Source organism: Rhodamnia argentea, chromosome 2, assembly GCF_020921035.1.
Source record: "Rhodamnia argentea isolate NSW1041297 chromosome 2, ASM2092103v1, whole genome shotgun sequence".
NCBI classification, from domain to species: Eukaryota; Viridiplantae; Streptophyta; class Magnoliopsida; order Myrtales; family Myrtaceae; genus Rhodamnia; species Rhodamnia argentea.
The window spans coordinates 33,949,532-33,969,628 of NC_063151.1; the positions used below are offsets into that span (position 1 = coordinate 33,949,532).

Genomic DNA, 20,097 nt, shown 5'->3' on the forward strand with positions numbered 1-20,097 from the left:
AGTCATTTTTTCAAAGAAAAGTGACGAGTGAAATGGATAAAGTTGCTAATGCATGTTACATACACCTAGGGGTATAAAAAAAGCCCGCACCGCCCGGACCCGACTCGGCCCGGCCGAAAAATTCACCTAATTTTCGGGCATTTTCGGGGCCAAGTCGGGCTTGGCCGGTTTGGGTCGGGCGGCTCTAGCTTTTTTTAACGCCCATGTTTTCTTTTTAATTTAATTTATTTTTATTTTTTATATTCTTTCATTCTATGGGTTTGTGAAGTGAAATTGATTTCAAAAAATAAAATAAAAAAGAAAAGAAAAAAAGAATTCGACCCGACCTGACCCTGTTCGAAGAGTTGGGGTACATGTAATTCGGGCTCGGGCCTGGTCTAGCCAGGCGGAGACCCGGCATGTTCACACCCCTACATACACCGATGCAGATGGTCGATGCCACTATGGGAATCTCGACCCAATCATTGGTCAAGAATTTTCCAAATTCAAACTTGTGTAATAATTACGTTTTTTTTTCAAAAAGAATATATTGAAGTACTCCAAGCCACTTATTAAAGGTCATTAATTGTCTTTTGAGAGAATAAATAATTAGTCAATATTGAGAATAATTTATGTTTACTGGTCATTGGTCACCCTCGTCCTGTTCATTAGATATTAATTTATTTTATTATTTTCACTCTGTAAGACCTTTACAATTAAAGAAAGAAGACCTGGTGTAATTGAGCGGAGCATAGCAAAGTCAAGACACTCATTGACTTGACTCTAATTACAAAATACGTTGTGGAGGGTTGTTGACTGGAATCCCGACCTAGTTAACGCACCACGAACTTCATCTAGTGATAGTACTTTATTAGATGTGTTAATAAGCATGACTGTTAAATTAGTACATTGACAACTTAGATTTGAATTTACCAATACCTTACACAATCTGGGGATTTGCAATATCAAAGGTCCAAATCATGTAGTATACCAACAACACACACTACACATGCAAAATGGAAAGAAGATCGTCAAACAATGGAGGACCAGATACCTACTTGAGGCAAAGCTGTATTCCAGCATCACCGGGAACCAACAGCTAGCATGTGCCATTGACGTAAGGCCGAAAGATCAATATGACAAGTTCAACAACTTTGTATGAATGGATGTTTATGTCGGAGCTTTAACTATTAACCTCGGTCCACAACTCATAAGACACTTTCCGCTGTTTCAAAGCTACAATTTTTAACTTATGGAAGCATCACTCCCGAGTTGACTTTGCCCGGATTCACTTGGTACTCGTGACATTTCGATTCGTTTGCATATCTCCTGGCCATTTAGTTGCCTCACTCGCATGGCTAGTGTCTTCCTGAACTTGACTTTCTAGCATTTGCAAGACCCCTGGATTAGGAGGAGATGTCTGAGGCTTTGGGCTGGCCTCCCAACCCCGGATGTAACTCAATTTCTTTGGACCAGGGACTTATTCAAACATTTCATCCTCGTCAGCAGTAATATCTCCATCCTAAACGAGCATTCTCTGAGATTAAGTTGATCCTACACAAGAAAACATGCATGGAGTCAAAACTAAAAACATGCATATACATAATAATGCAAGTCCTAGATATGGTAAAAAATTCCATGCTGCACAGAATGCATACATAGATGTCCTTTTTCTAGTGAATGAGACCAAGGCACTTGAAATTCTCCTAAAGCCACTTGAAATTCTCCCAAAGCCCAGTCAAAACTTAAAAAGGCTAAACATGTGATCATTGCATTCAAAAGTAATACAACATATATCATAATGAGAAAAGAAGATGAAATTATCAAGGTGCTCATCTTTAATGACCTAAAAAGTTGGATGAAGTGCCCACCACACAAGTGCCACCAGATAATGTGTTCAGAAAGTGCGATGGAGTGAACTTGAAGGCTATTCATATCACTTAAGAAATCATATCTAACTGCAAGGCACTTGAGCTCTTAAAAAGCCTCCAATGCATGCTTAGAAACTGCAGTATGATATCTTCTAAGACTTTCAACGTCCAGATTGAACATTCTACTTCAGGTGCTTCCATGTCCAAGGAGCTAAAACGGGACTCAATGGAACATTTACATAATTAATCAACAGAAAGCACTTTCTGCTTCACAAAATTCTTACCATGCTATGATGCTGAACACATAGAATCCCACTCAGCCATATAAATCTTGGAGGGGTTGCTCACATCTTCTCATGAAGGGACAATGATATAACCACTTAATCCAATCTAATCCTGGAAATGAGTTACCAATAGTCATTGCAAGAGCAAACCCTGCTTTTGAAATGGTGGAATCGGTTCGAATCTCTCACAATTATCTCCCTGTTCAGAAGATCTGAGGCCATTTTCATGAAGTAATGGCAATCAACACAAATGCGGATATTTTTAATGATTTTTATAACTCTTGGCAAACTACTTTCCTTCATTGTTGCAAATACTAAAGCCAACTTCTCACTGTGGTAAAGCAATTGCTCCTCTTTGTGCTCCTCTTCTAAGTCATGCATTGCCAAGCATGTTTCTGGCATATAACCCAGCTCTTTCAGCTTGCCAATAAATACATCAAGCTTCACATATATCTTGTCCCTCAGTGGATGTCTCCTTCCTCCAGATGCAAACTCATGCATCTGATTTCCTATTTCGATCCAGCTTAAACCTGGTTCTTTTTTCACTCTGGAATGATTCATTTCGTATCTAATTAGACCAGCTTCATCAAATCTTCCGCCTGAACAACAAATGTTCGATAGTTGCACATATCCCAAGGACTTATTAGGTTCCAACTCCTTCAGTTTAATAGCTGCTGTTTTTGCTAGTTGTGCATTACCATGTTTCCTGCATGCTGCCAGAAGTGCACTCCAGACCACTGAATCAGGTTGCATAGGCATTCTGTTTATCACTTCCTGTGCCTCAAGAACACGCCCAGCTCTTCCAAGAATATCGACCATGCAAGCATAATGATCAAGCTGTGGAGCAACACCATAGTCTGTTGACATGGCATCAAATATGTTAATTCCATTTTCCACCAGTCCAGCATGGCTACATGCGGAGAGGAGAGCAACAAAAGTACTGCTATCGGGTCGGAAGTTCATTCGTACAAAGAGCTGCAATGCCTCCCTACCTTGCCCGTGCAGAGCATAAGCTTTAAGCATTGAGTTCCAAGAAACCAAATCATGAGAATCCATCAGGTCAAAAACTTGCTTAGACAAAGCCATGCAGCTACATCTTGCATAGGCATGGATTAAGGAGTTGGCAAGCACTGTATCCCCATCAAATCCAGATTTAATTACTTGACAATGCACCGATAAGGCATGTTTCTCAGTCATAAGACTGGCACATGCTTTTAGGATACTAGAAAACGTATACCAATCGGGAGATATTCTCTCTCGAAGCAACTGGCGAAAGAGGAAGAAGGACTCTTCAGGTTCACGTTCTGCCAATGCTGCTATGATGCCCGTCCAACAAATAACGTCTTTGTGAGCATCAGTCTCCAAAAAGAGCTTGTAGCAGTCAGCGGCATCTCCTCCAAGATCTGAATAAGCCTTCACCAGTGCGGTCGTCACTTCCACTTCTGAGGTAAAACCAGTTTTAACTGTGAGACAGTGTAACTGCAGACAACAATTAAGGGCAAATCCAACATCAGCACCGCTGGTTTCTGACAAGGAAGAAAAGATTCCAAGAAGTGTAGCACGATCAAATCCATATCCTCCTGTATGCATTTGGGCGAACAGATTGATAGCCAGTCTTCCAAGGCCACGGAGCTCAAACCCTGCAATCATTGAGTTCCAAGTGATCAGATTGCGAGATTCCAAACTTCTAAACACAGTCCAAGCCTCATCTTTATGCTCATCAAAACCACTTTGGCGGCCACTTGTCTTGTTATACATTGCAATAAGAGAGTTCCCAACGTAATGACACGAGTTCAAGGACATTTTCAGGGCAAGCGCATGTACCTGTCGGCCACGATCACCGTCACACTCCCGGCACGAACTGAGCACACTGGCGAACGCGAACTCATTCGGGCGGTGATGGGCCAACATACCCGAGAACAGACTAAAACACTCGTCCCCCCGGCCATGCTGTGCATACCCAGAAACGAGAGCCGTCCAAGAAACATGGTTTCTATGCGGCATATCATCGAACACCTTGCGGGCGCACTCTAGATCCCCGCACTTCGCATACATGTTGACCAGGTGGTTCGACACGAAGAGGTCCGGTGGGCCATTCCAGTTAAGAAGCATGTAACGATGCAAGGCCTCGCCTTGTTCCAGGCATTTGTGGCGGGCACAAGCGTGGAAAAGAGCAGCGAAGGCCTGGTCGTCAATGGGCAAAGCAAGAGCGTACAGTTGAGAAAGGACTTCCTGGAGCTGGCCTCGGGTGGAGACCACGCGTGCCCAGTCGAGGAGGCTTCTGCAGTCGGGAGCTTGGTATCCTGGAGTCAGCGACACGAGCGAGGATAGCTGGCGAAGGTGGTGCGATCTTGTCGTCTGCATGGTGGTGACATCACCGTCTGTAACGCTTGCAGATTACAACTTGCTCAGCCCGCTTCGCATGGCAATCTCCACTGTTGGTGAGCCCCATTGACCATTGTATTCAAGCGGTTACAGCAGCAGCAGCTTCTGAATTTCCTCTCCCCGGTAAGAGCTTTCATTCGCTAACGATGAGAGAGCAAAGAGCGAAGAACGTGATTCAGAATGGCTGGGTTGGTTAGTACATCAGGGACGGTCCAATCCGGTTCAATATCCAATTCGGCCCAATCCGGGTTTTGGAATTTGAACAAGACCCGTTCTTTTGACAATTGTCCTTTCTTTCTTTCTCCTTTTTTTTTTTTTTTTGGTCGAAGTTTGACGTTGAAGAATATATTCTTGTGAATAAAGACAAAACTAAGAAAGAGGCAAAAGAGTGCCAATTAAAAATTTTAGGTGATTTTTTCAATTTTTTTTATTAATAAATTATTATTGCTTTGAGTGTTTTCCTTAAATGGAAATCATTTTATCTTGGAAAAAAAAATGCAATATGTGAAGTTCTCATTTTGTTATTTTGAATGTTTAAATTGGTTCTCATCAAAACAAAATCATTTGTGTTAGATGGGAAAATTCTAAGATGCTTTTACCTATATAATCGCATGATATACATTACGAAACATTAATTGTATATGGCGATAATCAAATTTCCAAGACGATGTGTGTTATTTGAATATCTATATTTTAATTTAGCCCCTAAGTATCCATACAATAATAACTTATCGAAAATCTCAATTCTTAACCGTATATCGAAATTGCATAAAAAAGAGAGAGCGATGAACAAAGTTTTTTATTTCTAAAAAAATAAGGCAATATGACATGGACAATAGTATTTTAATTTGAGTCCTGCCATGGTAAAGTGCCTTTTTTACCAAAATGGACACTGAAATAGAATTGGCAACCTTCCAGCCCATAAAAGATTAAATCCACTTCCTTGTACACTAATAAGACAAAATTACCATCAATTTTTCAATTATGATATAAAGTTATGGCCACACTCCTCCTTTTTTCTGATTAGGATAATTACCATAAGTAAGCATTTCACGTGTTTTGCTTTGTAGCGTATGAAAGAATAGCGCATTTTCAGATATTCCTATAATGCTTTACATACTCCATGTAAAATTATCTCGTTAATAGTAAGACAAAAGACATTCTTTGATGTAGTAGAAAAATCAAAAGTATCTTCTTCATCATACTTCTCTATTTTTGTCCCTCTTATCACAAGAGCTCACTTTGTAGGTGAACTTTTTATTAATTTCATTAGTCTAAAATATATGTCAAGTCTCTTCATTTCCTATATCAAGGAATTTTTTTTGCTTACTATATTGGCGAGATACTTTTATTCAAAGTATCTAGGAAGTTAGAGGAATATCTAGGAATACACAAAAATCGTTATGCACGATGAGGTATTTTGATTTTTTTTTTTTGCGTGAATAGTTCCTAGAGGATATTCATTTTTGTTAATCTAAAATGGCATTAAAAAAAAATCTTACCTTATGCAATGTCTTGATTTAATTAAATTTCATCTACTTATTAATATATCCATAAATTTGATCGACAATGTAGAAAAGAACTAGTTTTTCTTGGAAATTTCTTTTTTTGAAAAAAGAATTCTTATGGAAGTAATATCTGACATAGAAAAAAATATTTCCTTTAATATACAAGGAAAATATTCAATAAACAAAAACTGAACATATGAAATTCTTCCTTACCCAAAAAAAAAAAAAAACATATGAAATTCTTAATTATGGCAGGTAGGTCCTACATAGATATAAGAAAACTAATAAAAAGGAAAGTAAATAAATTTGGAACCACCAATTTAAATTGTACTCTAATGATAGAGGGCAATTTTGTCTTTTTGAAGAAAATTGAATGGATTTAGTCATATAGGGAGCGGAAATAGCGCCGTCCAAAAGATATGGAGCAAATTTGGAAAAGAATCTAACACAAAAAATTTTGAGATGTTCAACGATATTCTTCTTCCAGAAAGAAAACAAATCCAAGAACAATGATGGATTGAACACACATAGTAAAAGAACAGTCACTAAAATCAGGTCGGATCTATTTAAATTATTTTTCAGGACTATGCGCAAGATTTGATTCGTGAAATAATCGTGGTGGATTTCGATGGAATTTGGTGAAGTAAAGCGTTTGATTGTTACTTGGAAGCGATCGCAGAAGATTTATGGACAAATGACATAAATGGTTCTTAAACTTTGGCTCGATATTTTATGTGATCCTCAACTTTTAATTTATTCAATGTAGTCCATAAACATTAGCTTAACGTGAAACATCATCCTTGAACTTTTCATTTGTTCAATGTGATCAATGAACTTGTGTTACATGTTCAATTTAGTCTCTGGACTATATGTAAATGTTTAATGTTGTCCTTCTATTAATTCAAATTCGGGGACAACATTGAACATTTTCACATAATTTAGGGATTATATTCAACATGTACCAAAAGTTTATGAGTCATATTGAATAAATTAAAAGCAATTGCGCATAGGGATAATGTTCATGGCCGCATTGTACAAATTAAAATTTCAGGGACAATACTGCACTTCGAGCCAAAATTTATGATCCATTTGTGTAATTATCCTAAGATTTAAAGCTTTTTCGTCGCCGAGTTGGGTTTTGCTAACGGTGAAAGAGGAGAACCACCCGGCAGAGGAAGATGATTTTTCTGGTGTGATGTCGATTTAGGAGATCAACGAAGACAACTCCAACAAGCAGGGGGTGAAGGAGACAAAGGAGGTCTCGGCTAGGGTTTCGATGATGCAGGATTGTAGAGATAGCTGTAAGTAAGGTTGTTACGATGGAAGTCGATGTGGCGGTGTCAAACGGCAAGGACGAGCAAAAGGGCAGCGACGATTCGGTGAAGGCAGTGGAAAGTCGTGATCGATGACGGTAGGGACGAAGAGGATGCGAAGTTCGGCGGCAATGAGGAGGAGGACGGAGAGCTTGAGGAAGGTGAAATCGATTTGGACTCGGAGGCGGTTGATAAGGTTGATGGAGATGGCGGAGAGGAAAGTTTTGAGTGCGAGTCTGTGAGCAATGCAGAGTGTGGAATGGCATTGGGAGAGGAGGAAATGGCGAGGCGGCCGCACTTTACTTAGTTTAGAAATGGCGGTGATGCAAGAATTCAAACACTATCACCCTTTTTTTTTTGCGTACACCAAAAATATTTCAAGAGAAACCGGAGAACTTGCTTTGCCGATTTCTCTTTGCTAATTCATGCTTCACCTCTTTGCTTATTGAAGTCCTCCTCCTTGATCTCGTCAATGGACATCGCATCAGAAGTCCTCTTGCTTAATATCTTCAAGCTCTCCTTCCTCCACATCCTTCACCAAGGTCTTCTCTTTCACTCTATGCAAAACCCACTGCAAAAGCCATAGATCTGCCGCGATTGATTCCGAGTAACAATCAATCGCTTTACCTCACCAAAATCCAATGGAAAACCCATAGATCTTCCGCGATTGATTCCGAGTAACAATCAATTACTTTACTTCACCAACTAAATTCTCTATGATTACTTCACGAGTCGGATCATGGCTCTGGTACGGAGCCCTGAAAATAACTTTAACAGACCCAATTTGATATCGGCGAATCTTCTTTTATGATCAACAATCGATCCATCATTAATCTTGATTTCATTTTCTTTTTGGAAGAGAAATATCGTCGAATATCCTCCGAATTTTTTGTCTGATACTCTTTTCCAGATTTACTTCGTATCTCTTTATTGTGATGGTTTCGATTGACAATTCAAAGGGTGAGCAGGGTCCAGGTGGGCTATTCCAAAGACCTTAGAATCGGGAACCGCCCACTAAGGACTGATTCCGAAAATTTGAAACGGGGAAACTTCAATTGATTCCATGGATTCACTCGGGAGCTAGACCACGGGTCCGGTCCGGCTCTCTAGTGGATCCATGACATTGGTCCCACCAAGCTTCATCAGCCAAATGGAGATTGAAGATTGAGAATTCAAACTTATAGAAAATGGAGATGTGAGAGCAAGAAAGGGAGGTGATGAATGGTCGGAGGCATGGCTGTGAGTTAATGGGAGTCATCAATCGAGAGGAGTTGAGAGATCAAAACGGAGACGGAGACGGAGACAAAGAGACCGAGGTGAGAGAGTGAAACACTGAGAGTTTGTGGCGAGAGAGAGTAGAGATCGAGTTTTGGGCCAGTTCAATCCAATTTCGAGTGATTCTCCGTTCTTTTACACACCCTTAGCCAAGTCTATTTCAATGGTCGTTTGTGGAAGAAAATGCGCCATTGTTTTCGATTGCAATATGATAAGATAATGTAGGATTATAAATCCTTCTAATATTTTTCAAATTGTTCAGCTGATATTATTTTCCAAATTGGTTCCATATCCCTTTATTGTGAAGATTTCGGTTGCCAATTATATTTTAATAGCCATTTGTGGTAATAAAGGCACCGCTATTTTGGTCGTCCGCATTTGGATTGGGATACGAAGGATAATTAGTATTAGAAATACTTGGAATACCCTCATTATACCTTCTAGATTATAAAAAATCATATCATATGTTTGGTGCAACTTAAGATAGGGTAGAAATTTTTTCGAAATCCTTTATTATGTCTAGCTTCGGCCTCCGCCCACCACTTCCGACACTCCCCCTCGGTGCGCCGAGTCTACCATCCCATTTGCGGCCCGCCTGATCTGCTTCCTCGTGGTAGCCGCTGTCTATGCAAACATCCACGTCGCCGCCGAGACGGGAGAGTTAGAGACCGACGGGGTTGATCCGGGGTTGCCTTTTGATTGCAAACCTAATCTTCCACACGGGACGGTCCGCGAATTGCTCGCTCGAGAACCTGCGAAAGAGCGTCTTTCGCTCGCCCGATGTGGAATTTTCGCCGAAACAAGATTGCCTTAGATAGAAACGCGAAAACTTAATGAGATTGCGCACCCTTTTTTGTTTGTGTGTGATCCGAGATGCAAAAATAATACTGGTTTAACGTCACGGCTCCATCTCAATGCCAGAATAGCATTCCCACGAGAAACCCATTTTGACGGTACAACGATCAAGAAATCGATTTGAGGGTATCATGGAGAGTGAAGAGAAAGCTCAGGCGGCCAAGGATCAGTCTTCAACTGCTTGGGAGTCACAGCACCGGGAATAAGAAACTCTAATTCACACGGAAGCATCATCGTATTATTTTTATAAGCAATATAAGTGGTTATTTTTAATATATATATTTGAAATAATTTGTTTTTTATGAAATAAACGGATCGTTTATTATGTAGTTTATTCATAATTTTATGGTCAATCCCCAAATGTATTCCAAATGTTGTGCTTGTTAAGAAAAGAGTGTGCGCTAGCGGAATTAGCCTAATACTAGTTTCAACTTCGTGACAAACCTGAAATGTAACGTGAATCTATACAAAACAATAACAATGAAACTTATTAACAAAGGCATGACACATTAAAGGATTGGTAGAAGAATATCTTAAGTGTCAATATATATGTACGGCGCTCACTTTAGTGTTAATATTTTTTTTTATCACTTAAATGCTAATTTTTTTTAAAAGCGGTTATTTAAGTGCCAACTCCGGTGAGATCGCCGAAATTTCTCACCGTTGGTACTACATGAATCGTTTTTTCTCCGATTTGACATTAAAGTGATTTTTTTTTATCGCTTAAGTGCCAATTTTTTTTTAAAAATAATTATTTAAGTGCCAACTCCAGTGAGATAGCCGAAATTTCTTGCCGTTGGCACTTAAGTGATTTTTTTTTCTCCGATTTGGCACTTAAGTGATCATAAAAAAAATATTGGCATCAAAATGAGAGCCATACACAAATATTGGCATTTGAGGTGCCTTTTGCCTTAAAGGATTATTAATTAAGTCCATTGCTGATGTAAGACTTGTATAATTTTTTTAACCAATATAAAATACAATTCTCATATAAGTAAGTTTTCATTCTATTGACAGATTCAAACTATCAAGAGAATACTCGAGGAGAATCATCGAAAAAGTCATAAATTTATTGTAATTATGCCAATTCAATCATAAACTCTTTTTTTCTTGCCGGTTGAGTCATAAACCTCTGTAATCGTGCCGGTTCGATCCATTTTGCGGACCGGCGCCGACGTGGCCAATTTTTAACATTATTTTTATACTTTTTTCTTATTTTTTCTGTTTCTTTTTTCTTTTTCCTTCCCTATTGCTAGTGTGGCCGGCGAGATTCGGAGCTTGCCGGCCATTAGACAAGGGCAAAGTAAAATGTCACTATTTCGGAGTGCTCAAAGGAATTTGTTTTAGCATATATAAGTATCCATTTTAATTACCAGACTCTTCTTTGAAGTAAAGTTCACTTAGAATCCTATAGTGAGTAAATAGTGGCATTTTGGATCTTAATTTAATTTTTTTTTAATTATTTAACAAGGGTCGTGTAAAAGGGTGACAGGCCAATCAGATGGCGGAATTACCGGGAAACGCTGTGCCGCCCTGGCCTCCAGCTCATGCGCACATGAAAGGCACAGCCCTCAAAATGTGCCATCTTTTGTCCTTGGAGTTGCCTCTGTGTCGGTAAAGTCACTGGCCGTCACGTGGCATCGCCACCTCTTCCACGTCAGTACGTTGACTTTTGTCATTGGAGCCACGTCGATTTTTATTTTATCTCGGAAAATCTTCCATCCTCCATAATTCATCTCAAGTTGCGTGCCTCACATCTAGACGATGAACCTGCCGTTCATATTCTATAAGCTGAACATTACACGGCACGGATAGAGGCTGGATTTGGAGTATTATACATATAATCTCGGACAAAAGAACATCTCAAGTGTCACTATTTATTTACAGCGCTAACTTTGGCGTCAATATTTTTTTTTATCACTTAAATATCAGTTTTTTTGAAAAATAATTATTTAAGTGCCAATATCCGATGAGATTGCCGAAATTTCTTTTCGTTGACATTAAAGTGATAGTTTTTTCTCCGATTTGGTACTTAGGGCCTGTTTGGTTCAACATTTGAAAGGGATTTTAGAGTTCAAAAGTCCCTTGACCAAATATAAATAGTATTTGGTTCGTTTTTTGCTCAACTTTGAAAAAATACGATTGCATTTTCAAAGGCCTTTAACCCAAAGTGATTTGGTGTCACGTGGTGAGCTCGAGGCTCGGCAACGAGAGCCTTGGCGTCATCGGATCCGGCTCGGCCTTGAGCGAGCAAGGCGAGCCTTAGCATCGTTGGCCTCAAGGGAGACCAAGCCTCGTCGAATCTAGCTCGGCTCGGCTTGAACTCTAGCGAGTGAGGCTTGCCTTGCCAAATCCCGCGAGGCTCTGTCTCGGCTCGTCAGCTGTCGTTGTGGCCGACGACGGGCGTAGAAGAAATTAACAAAGGGAGAAGGAAAAGAAAACAAGAAAAAATTTTAAAAAGTAAATAAAAAATAAAATAATCTTTATTCGAAAAAATAAAAAATAATTAGAAAATCGAATTATTTACAAAGGATTATTTTTTACCAAATGGGATTTGCGTGAAAGTTACTTTTCAATGTGTTTTTAAAATACACTTTACTAAACACTATTTGTATTTTAGAAATCTCTTTTAACCTAAATGTATTTGCATTTTTCCAAGAACATTTCCTCAAAGTTGAACCAAACAGGCCCTTAAGTGATAAAAAATATTAGGGAAAAATTCAAAAAAAGGCCTAAAGTCCTCATATTTTTTCAAATAAGAGCCCCAAGTGAACTTTGTTTCAAAAAAGGGCCCAAAGTGATATAATACGTTTCAATTAAGGGCCCGAAGTGGTCATAATGTTTCAAAAAAGGGTCTGACCTAAAGTGCATTTTCGTCATTTCACATTTTAATTTTTTTGTTCATTTTTTTCTTTTCTCTAATTAAAAAAAAAATTACTCACAAGTGGGAGGGCCGCCCCTCCCGTTTGTGGCCGCCGACCCACCGTCGGTGGGGGGGTCGGCAGGCGCGGCGAAGGCCGGCGACCCCGCCAACCTTTGCCACCCCTGCCTACCGCCCTCCGGCGGTGGGGCGGTGGCCACAGGCGGGAGGGCCGCCCCTCCCGCCTATGAAAGTCCAACTTAAAAAAAAAAAAAACAGATAACAAAAAGTATAATAAAAAAAATTAAATAAGTAAAAAGACTAAAATACCCTTAAATCGGGCTCTTTTTTTTTTTATAGATTTTATGGTCATTTCAAGCCCTTATTTGAAATCGTGTTTACTTGGGGCCCTTATTTGAGCAAATATGAAGACTTTGGGCCATTTTTTGAAACAGTGTTCACTTGGGGCCCTTATTTGAGAAAACGTGAGGATTTCGGGCCCTTTTTTGGATTTTTCCCAAAATATAATGACACTAAAGTGAGCATCGTCAATAGATATTGACACTTGAAGTGTCTTTATGCCTATGTTTGGCACGCATGGAACTACTCTGACGCGGAGACAACTCCGGTTCATTTATTTATTCGTGCTGGCGTTAATGCCACTCTGAGTCATCCTAACATCAATAATTATGTTATGACCTAACTTAGGATAAGTACCTGTTTATTCCAGGATAGACTTGTCCTAATTTTGTATTCATGGCATGCGGGGTGGGTTTGATGAAGATGGGATGGGATGATGGTTTGTTGGTCGCCACGTGGCTAGACATCATTTTACCCCTGTAATAAGTCCATTGCATCAGTCAACTTCCCATAGCCGGTTTCTTTTCTTTTCATCATTTTTTTTTTCCCTATGCTTAGGTGAGATTTCAATTCTTCAAAGGGGTCTCTCTACCAAGACATTACTTTTGTAGTTCTTGTATGTAGCGTCACTTGCATCATTGCACGTCAATGGGGGAAAAAGAAAAATACTCTTTAAGTCTTACCCAATCCTTATAAATTAGACAAATCTTATTATGGATTAACATGATTGATTTTCTTTCTACCCTATTTACAATGTTTAATGTTAAAGTCGGGACATGACGTGTCCTCTCAATTAATAATAACCCGCAAGTTTTCGAGACAATGACACGCTAAAACAAGTATGCCCATAGGGAAAGCGAAATTATCGTCATTTTGTTTCACTTCATAAGCGGACTCAACGACTCTGATGGATTCGGCTATGCGATCATCCGGTCTCGATAATAGCCTATGAGAATGAAGGGATTGTATGAAAAAAATAATGGACACGCGAGATAACTGGATGATGAGTTTAGTTCAATAACTTCCGGTGAAATGAAAATCACGGATTTTTTTTTAATGCAAATTAGCTTTAGCGATGGGCTCGGAATAAATAATTGGAAATAAAAAAAAACATTGTGCTTACATAATTAAGAGCATGTCGTGTTATTGTAGGTGCAAAAAATTTTCCTTGGAAGGAAAGAAATCCTCTGCTTCTAACACCATCAATACCATGTTCATAGCCTACACGCGCTATACATATATATAGAGAGAGAGAGAGAGAGAGAGAGACTAGTAACAGTACAATGGAGTAAAATCCAATCGAGAGAGAGATTTGAAAACGGAGACGACGCGTTCGGCGAAAGCATCAGCATCGTTGCGCGAGGCGAACGTTACTGAGACGAGGAAAGATGAGAACGAGAAAGAGGACGAAACCGAATCAGAGTGCGGCGACAAACCCACCAGAGAACGCCAAGGATCGCTATTTCCGAGCTCCCTCTCCGAGTTTACGATCGCAGTGTCAATCCCTTCTCCTTCGCTGGTGATCGACCGGGGACAGGGTCCCGATTCGGCAAATCCAGGTGATTGCGCCGACCGAATCCTTCCGCCGGATTTCAAATTTCGAATTCTACTCTTTCCGGGCTGTGTTGCGTACCCAAAGATCGGTCGTGCCGGTCTTCTGACTCAGTTATGACATTGGATTTGCTCTTTCCAAAGCAATTGAAGTTGACGTCGCATTCACTGAGATCTGCCGGCATCATTTCCACCTCCCTTGATCCCCCCCTTTTTTCCTCGAAATAATACGTGGAGATCAAATTGGTGGATGCTTTCGTATGGATGGGGATGCTGGGTGCGCTTGGACGATGATGAATGATGATTGGTCTTATAGTTCCTAGGAATAGTGAAACTTCAACCGTTGCTATTTGGAAGCTGGAATCGACCTCTTTTACCCATTGTCTTTATTGTCTGTGCAAAGATTTTCGTTTCTTTTCTTTCTTTCAATTTTCAGTCTTTTTGATCCTGGTGGCAATTGGACTTCTATGTGCACTGCTCTGTTGAAGTTTTTCTCGTCTGCTTCAAGAAAAAGGTTGCAGACTTAGCAATTTCTCGGTCATATCTGGCATTCCTTTTGTTAAAAGCCTTGTTTTACTTGACTTTCAAGTAGATTCTGTCTTTTGATAAGAGGGGAAATGCAATGATCTGTGATGCAATAGTTGATTCTGCAAGCCAGATCCTATATAACTAGTGACTTTAGCCTTTGGAGATCAATTTCACCACTGCACCATGTGCCTCTGATGTGAGCTTTGCTTATTCTCTTTCCCATTTAGATGCCAGTTTTCTTCTATGTGTCAGCTTCACCAAAAAAAAGAAAGTAGTTTTTTCTTTTCTGTTTCTCTTGCTGTGGAACTAAATGGAATGCTTGTGTTTGTTGCAGGGCATTCATTGTTATTTTCCCATCCTAGAGCCTGAATATTGATTGGATTGATGCCCGATGCAGAGATCACGCAGAGCTCTTCTGCAAAGGAGAGCTTTGGACAGTGCAACGAGTTGTCGAAGTCGATTTTATAAACTTTCTTTGTCATTAGTGTTTGTTCTATGGGGCCTCGTCCTCCTTGTCAGCTTATGGATCAGTCGTGGTGATGGCTACAGACGTAAGCTTCTGAATACCATTAGTTTTGTTTCACATGGCTGAATTATTAATTTTCTTTCTTTACTGTCTTCTAATGGAATCTTAAACGAGTGCAGTACCCACTGTTTTCATGAAAGTTCATTTTGAGCACTAGTTTATGTTCTGAAATCCAAATATTTTGTTCTCTTCCCTCAGTGAGATCATTGATGGGCCACTGTTTCAATTCAGCAGAGATGTTCATGCCAAATTGCATTTGAGGCTCTAAATGCAGTTTGTGTGTCTGTGTACACATCAGGCATATTTGTGTGGATTCAGAGTTAGATTTAGCAAGTCTATGAACACATCAAGTTTTTGAGTCTACCTCTGATAGGTAGCATGCTCTATACCCATTATAACTTCTGGTTACAAGGAGTAGAGTGAAAATGGAAGTAGATAGCACACAATGCTGGTCAAACTGATAGGAATTACGAATGTCTATTAATGTTACAACTTATTGTGCAAGAGCTACCCCTGTCCTAGGGATGGGCGATAGATAGATGTATTTTCTTTTGAGCACATTCTTGCTCTTATTGTAAATAGTCTAGGAACTTGCTCCAAGCCTTCTGTCTTATGAGATGTCCTTGTCATTACTATGGTTTCAGATGGATCAGACAAACCTCCACCAACCACATCACCATGGGCTGAGACAACGTCGGGACATCATAAAAATATTAGCTTTGTCGATAGACCGATGTCAGAATCTTCTGTCGATAGCAATGATGATGCTGGAATCAAGGTTCCCGAGGGCGAAAGTCATTCTGCTGAAGGAAATACACTTAACTCCCCATCCACTAAAGAGTCCTCTGAGACAGAAAATTCAGGTTCAAATTATGTATCTGGAAAAGATACCATGGCAGTAGACCGCCTATCCCGTGCAGTGCCAGTTGGTCTTGACGAGTTCAAGAGCAAGAGTTACAGTTCTAAAAGCAAATCCAGCACTGGTATGTCTGAAGGCATCAACCACAGAGTGGAGCCTGGGGGTGCAGATTATAATTATGCTTCTGCTGCAAAAGGAGCAAAGGTCTTGGCTTGTAACAAAGAAGCTAAGGGTGCTTCGAATATCTTATCCCGGGACAAGGACAAATACCTTAGAAACCCATGTTCTGCAGAAGGGAAGTTTGTGGTCATCGAACTTTCAGAAGAAACCTTGGTAGATACAATTGAAATTGCAAATTTTGAGCATTACTCTTCCAATCTCAAAGAATTTGAACTTCTTGGCAGTTTGGTATACCCCACGGAGACATGGATCAACCTTGGGATCTTTACAGCTGCCAATGTCAAACAGGCTCAGAGATTTGCTCTTCCCGAACCGAAATGGGTGAGATATCTGAAGTTGAATCTCTTAAGTCACCATGGTTATGAATTCTACTGTACATTGAGCATCCTTGAGGCTTATGGAGTTGATGCTGTTGAAAGAATGCTGGAGGATTTGATTTCTGTTCCAGAAGACTCGCTTGCGAATCAGGAAGGAAATGACGAGAAGAAAGCAGAATCAATGCAGCCAGAATCACCTGATGCTGAGGATTTTAATCAAAATCTGGATCATGTAATGGAATCTGATGTTGTGCCAGAACAAATCAATGTAAAGCGTGACGTTCACAAGAATTCACAGGACTCTGTAGAAGAGGGGCGTCAGCAAATTGGTAGAATGCCTGGGGACACTGTCATGAAGATTTTGATGCAGAAAGTCCGCTCCCTAGATGTGAATCTGTCAATTTTGGAGCGTTATCTGGAGGATTTGAATTCTAGATACGGCAATATTTTCAAAGAACTTGACAAGGATATTGGAGACCAGAATTTACTTCTGGAATACATTAGATCAGACATTACTATGCTCCTGGACCACAAGGAGGCTATGGTGTGTGAGCCAAAAATTTTACATTCTTTTCCCTTGTCTTTCCTTTTCTGGGTGTTGCTTTGACTTCGGCTAATCCTTAATGTTTGGTTGCAGAGTAAAGATGTTGGTGATCTTGTAGCTTGGAAAACTATTGTTTCCATGCAGCTTGATGACCTGCTTAAGGATAACGCTGTTCTCAGGTTTCTATTTTAAACTTCGCATTTCTTTACTTGATAGTTGCTAGTTGTCAGCCTGTAGATATGAGATTTTCTCCCCCCATAGCAAACATGAGTTTTGCAAACCTTCATAGCAATCATTGTGTCTATGCATGGCTTAACTGAGACCTAAGGGATTCCATTAATTTGCAGATCCAAGGTCGAGATGGTGCGGAAGGACCAAACATCGATGGAGAACAAGGGTATTGTAGCATTTCTGGTGTGCTTTATTTTCGGTTTAATAGCAGTTGTGAGGCTATGTATAGATGCGGCAGTGGGTGTTTATAGAGTGTTGAGTAGCGTTCATACACTGGACAAGCCCGGGAAATTTTGTTGCATGAGCTCTTCCTGGCTTTTATTGTTGTTCAGCTGTAGCACTGTAATTTTCGTACTTTCATTATAGCCGAGGAAAAAAATTTACTTGTTGAGCTTCCTTTGTTAATGGCATATCTGGTGCGCACTTCGAACTTTTTATAGCTACCGATAAACACAATTGAGATAATTGGGATCGCTACACAGATCCCGATGGGGATGAGTTCGCGTTCGCGGTTTAATTCGACGGGATCCTTACAATGCAGCGAATGCTATCGGTACTACAAACAATCTTAATCTTACCTTTTACATGTATCCGTTCACTAAGATAAAAGCTAGGTCCACCTTGTGAAAAATATGCTGAGTGGCTTGAGCTGGATATACATGTAGCGGGCCAGTATGATCTTAAGAAGCTGATAAACCGAGAGAAGAGAAGATGGAGTTAAATGGCAATGTTTAGGACGCATACCGGAACACCCCTGGGCGGCTTCCGGACATTGCTGACCATGGCGTAGCTATTGACGAACAGTTTGTGCGGATGATCTAACTCGCCGAGGTAGCATCTAGGACAGAGATCGTAGGTCGGCCCCTTCTCGTCGGCAAAGCACTTAAGACAGGCGTAGAAGACGAGCTTAACGATCGCCTTTCTTTACTTGATCATTGCTAGTTATCAGCGTGTAGAGATGAGATTTTTCTTCCACCACCATAGCACAACACGAGCTTAGCAAACCTTTATAGTAAAAGAAGAGCATTGGTTGGTAGTAAACGCACGGGTTTTCACATGACTTAATCCTTCTTGTATCAAATGAATTTCAGATATAGAATGTCTCTACAAAGATACCTCACTAAGAATATTACCATAGCATTTATCTCTATAATTGCCATGAAAATAAAATTACGGAAAAGATTGAATCGCAAGAATCAATGAGACTGCAACAAGGATTTAATCTCACTTTAAAGTCAAGAACTCGATGGAACCTCCTATAGTAGAATTGATCAAAGTATGGTTTCTGAATGCCGGGATAATTGTCCAGAAAGTGCTAAACCTATTACAGGGCAGCAAATATAGTCCTAAACTATTTCAATTAGGCCAATTTAGTTTTAAACCTTTTGACGATATGCCAATTTTAGTCGTCAATCTTCCGATTATGCCAATTTAGTTGTAAATATTTACAAGTTTAGCCAATTTAGTGCTAAACCTATTATTTGAATAATCGGTCGAAAGGATTATAATGATAAATCATCAAAATGTATAGGACTAAATTGGCAAATGATCAAAAGGTTTAAGATTGACTTAGCACAATAAAAGGTTTAGTACTATATTTATCACGGTATAATAGGTTTATGGCTTTTTGAATAATTTTCCATCTGAATGTCTGGGGACCGACTTTATTCAGGAAATCCTCGACATGTAAATTCTTCTTTCAGGGGCCATGCGACTTGTCAATTGCCTGAGCCAGACAATAGTTTGTCCATGGTCAATCCAATTGCCACTGACGACCCGATCTTCGCCTCGATCTGTCAAAAAAGCGACAACATTTGGAAAGTCATTGCCCTAACCGATGGATTTGCGCGTCAAATTCATGTAGCCAGTACGCCTACGTCCTAACCGAGAAGAGAAAGATGGAGGCAAAGGCAAATGTTGAGGACACATACTGGAAGATCCTTGGGCGGGATCCGGATGATGTTGGCCAGTGCATAGTTGTCGACGAACAGATTGTGCGGGTGCGAGGACTTGTTCCTGTCGCGGTAGCATTTGGGGCAGAGATCGTAGGTCGGCCCTTTCGACTTGCCCTCGACGAAGCACTGGAGACAGGTGTAGAAGACGAGCTTGGCGATGGCCTTGCATTGTCTGCAGACCGGCCTCGTCTGGAACAAGTAGCAGCAGACGAGGAAGTCCTCGAACGTGAGATAACCGTCGCGGTCGGCGTCGAGCTCGGACGCCAAGTTGAGGGTCGAGCACCCCGGGTGGCACCGCTGGAGGTGCTCGCCGAACGCCTTCTTGGCGACGCGGCCCGGTTTGGCCTCTCTCAAGGTCGAGAACTCGGCCCGCGCGGCGTTCTTCGATCCTGGGTTCTTCTCAAAGAACAAGGAAGCGGCCAAACGGATGTCTTCCATTTGCGACGACGCTGCTGGTGATTTGTTCTTCTCGCACGTTCTGCAAAACTGGTTCCCTGCTTTATAAGTCGTGAAGTCTTCGTCAACCTCGATCCCCATCGTGTGTTTTCGAGTTCTCCACGCGGGGTCAGTTTCATGCATCAGTCTTAAATCTCCAGCGTCGACTTTTCTCGAGCCCTCGCAGGAACTTTCGTCATTTCGATTACATCCCAGAAACGAGAAAGACATTGAATGCGTCAAAGTTTACGTAACAATATATTTATTAGGAATCACGCACT

The 20,097-nt window shown here is 40.5% G+C and overlaps 3 protein-coding genes across 5 annotated transcripts; 1 reads left to right on the forward strand and 2 right to left on the reverse strand.

Moving 5' to 3' along the window:
• Positions 1-1,245: 1,245 nt before the first annotated feature.
• Positions 1,246-4,707, reverse strand: LOC115739067 (pentatricopeptide repeat-containing protein At1g71420). Of its 2 annotated transcripts, none has more exons than XM_030671932.2 (2): positions 2,135-4,707; positions 1,246-1,533 (listed from the first exon to the last, which is right to left on the reverse strand). In XM_030671932.2, exon 1 carries the CDS (start codon positions 4,496-4,498, stop codon positions 2,258-2,260), a length of 2,241 nt encoding a protein of 746 aa, XP_030527792.1. In that variant the 5' UTR covers positions 4,499-4,707; the 3' UTR covers positions 1,246-1,533; positions 2,135-2,257. The 2 variants fall into 2 exon arrangements, with proteins under 2 accessions (XP_030527792.1, XP_048131121.1); XM_048275164.1 differs by having other exon boundaries at positions 1,851-4,707.
• A 2,714-nt stretch (positions 4,708-7,421) lies between these two features.
• Positions 7,422-17,817, forward strand: LOC115735650 (SUN domain-containing protein 3). 2 transcript variants are annotated; one of them, XM_030667028.2, is made up of 5 exons: positions 13,920-14,249; positions 15,104-15,320; positions 15,940-17,195; positions 17,289-17,374; positions 17,543-17,817. In XM_030667028.2, exons 2-5 carry the CDS (start codon positions 15,161-15,163, stop codon positions 17,790-17,792), a joined length of 1,752 nt encoding a protein of 583 aa, XP_030522888.1. In that variant the 5' UTR covers positions 13,920-14,249; positions 15,104-15,160; the 3' UTR covers positions 17,793-17,817. The 2 variants fall into 2 exon arrangements, with proteins under 2 accessions (XP_048130508.1, XP_030522888.1); XM_048274551.1 differs by lacking the exons at positions 13,920-14,249; positions 15,104-15,320 and adding an exon at positions 7,422-7,425 and having other exon boundaries at positions 16,013-17,195.
• Positions 17,818-19,063: 1,246 nt separating this feature from the next.
• LOC115738101 lies at positions 19,064-19,852 on the reverse strand. The gene is made up of 2 exons (XM_030670616.2): positions 19,358-19,852; positions 19,064-19,219 (listed from the first exon to the last, which is right to left on the reverse strand). The coding sequence occupies exons 1-2, from the start codon at positions 19,817-19,819 to the stop codon at positions 19,145-19,147; spliced, it is 537 nt and encodes a 178-aa protein (XP_030526476.1). The 5' UTR covers positions 19,820-19,852; the 3' UTR covers positions 19,064-19,144.
• Between the last annotated feature and the right edge of the window lie 245 nt (positions 19,853-20,097).

Excerpts from the sequence above, each read along its gene's own strand:
- LOC115738101 (XM_030670616.2), bottom strand. The coding sequence starts at position 19,819 with ATGGAAGACATCCGTTTGGCCGCTTCCTTGTTCTTTGAGAAGAACCCA. Across the intron at positions 19,220-19,357 it reads TCCCGCCCAAGGATCTTCCA|ATCGAGGCGAAGATCGGGTC; the intron begins GTATGTGTCCTC and ends CTTTTTTGACAG.
- LOC115739067 (XM_030671932.2), bottom strand. The coding sequence starts at position 4,498 with ATGCAGACGACAAGATCGCACCACCTTCGCCAGCTATCCTCGCTCGTG.
- LOC115735650 (XM_030667028.2), top strand. The coding sequence starts at position 15,161 with ATGCAGAGATCACGCAGAGCTCTTCTGCAAAGGAGAGCTTTGGACAGT. Across the intron at positions 15,321-15,939 it reads TCGTGGTGATGGCTACAGAC|ATGGATCAGACAAACCTCCA; the intron begins GTAAGCTTCTGA and ends CTATGGTTTCAG. Across the intron at positions 17,196-17,288 it reads TGGACCACAAGGAGGCTATG|AGTAAAGATGTTGGTGATCT; the intron begins GTGTGTGAGCCA and ends GTTTGGTTGCAG.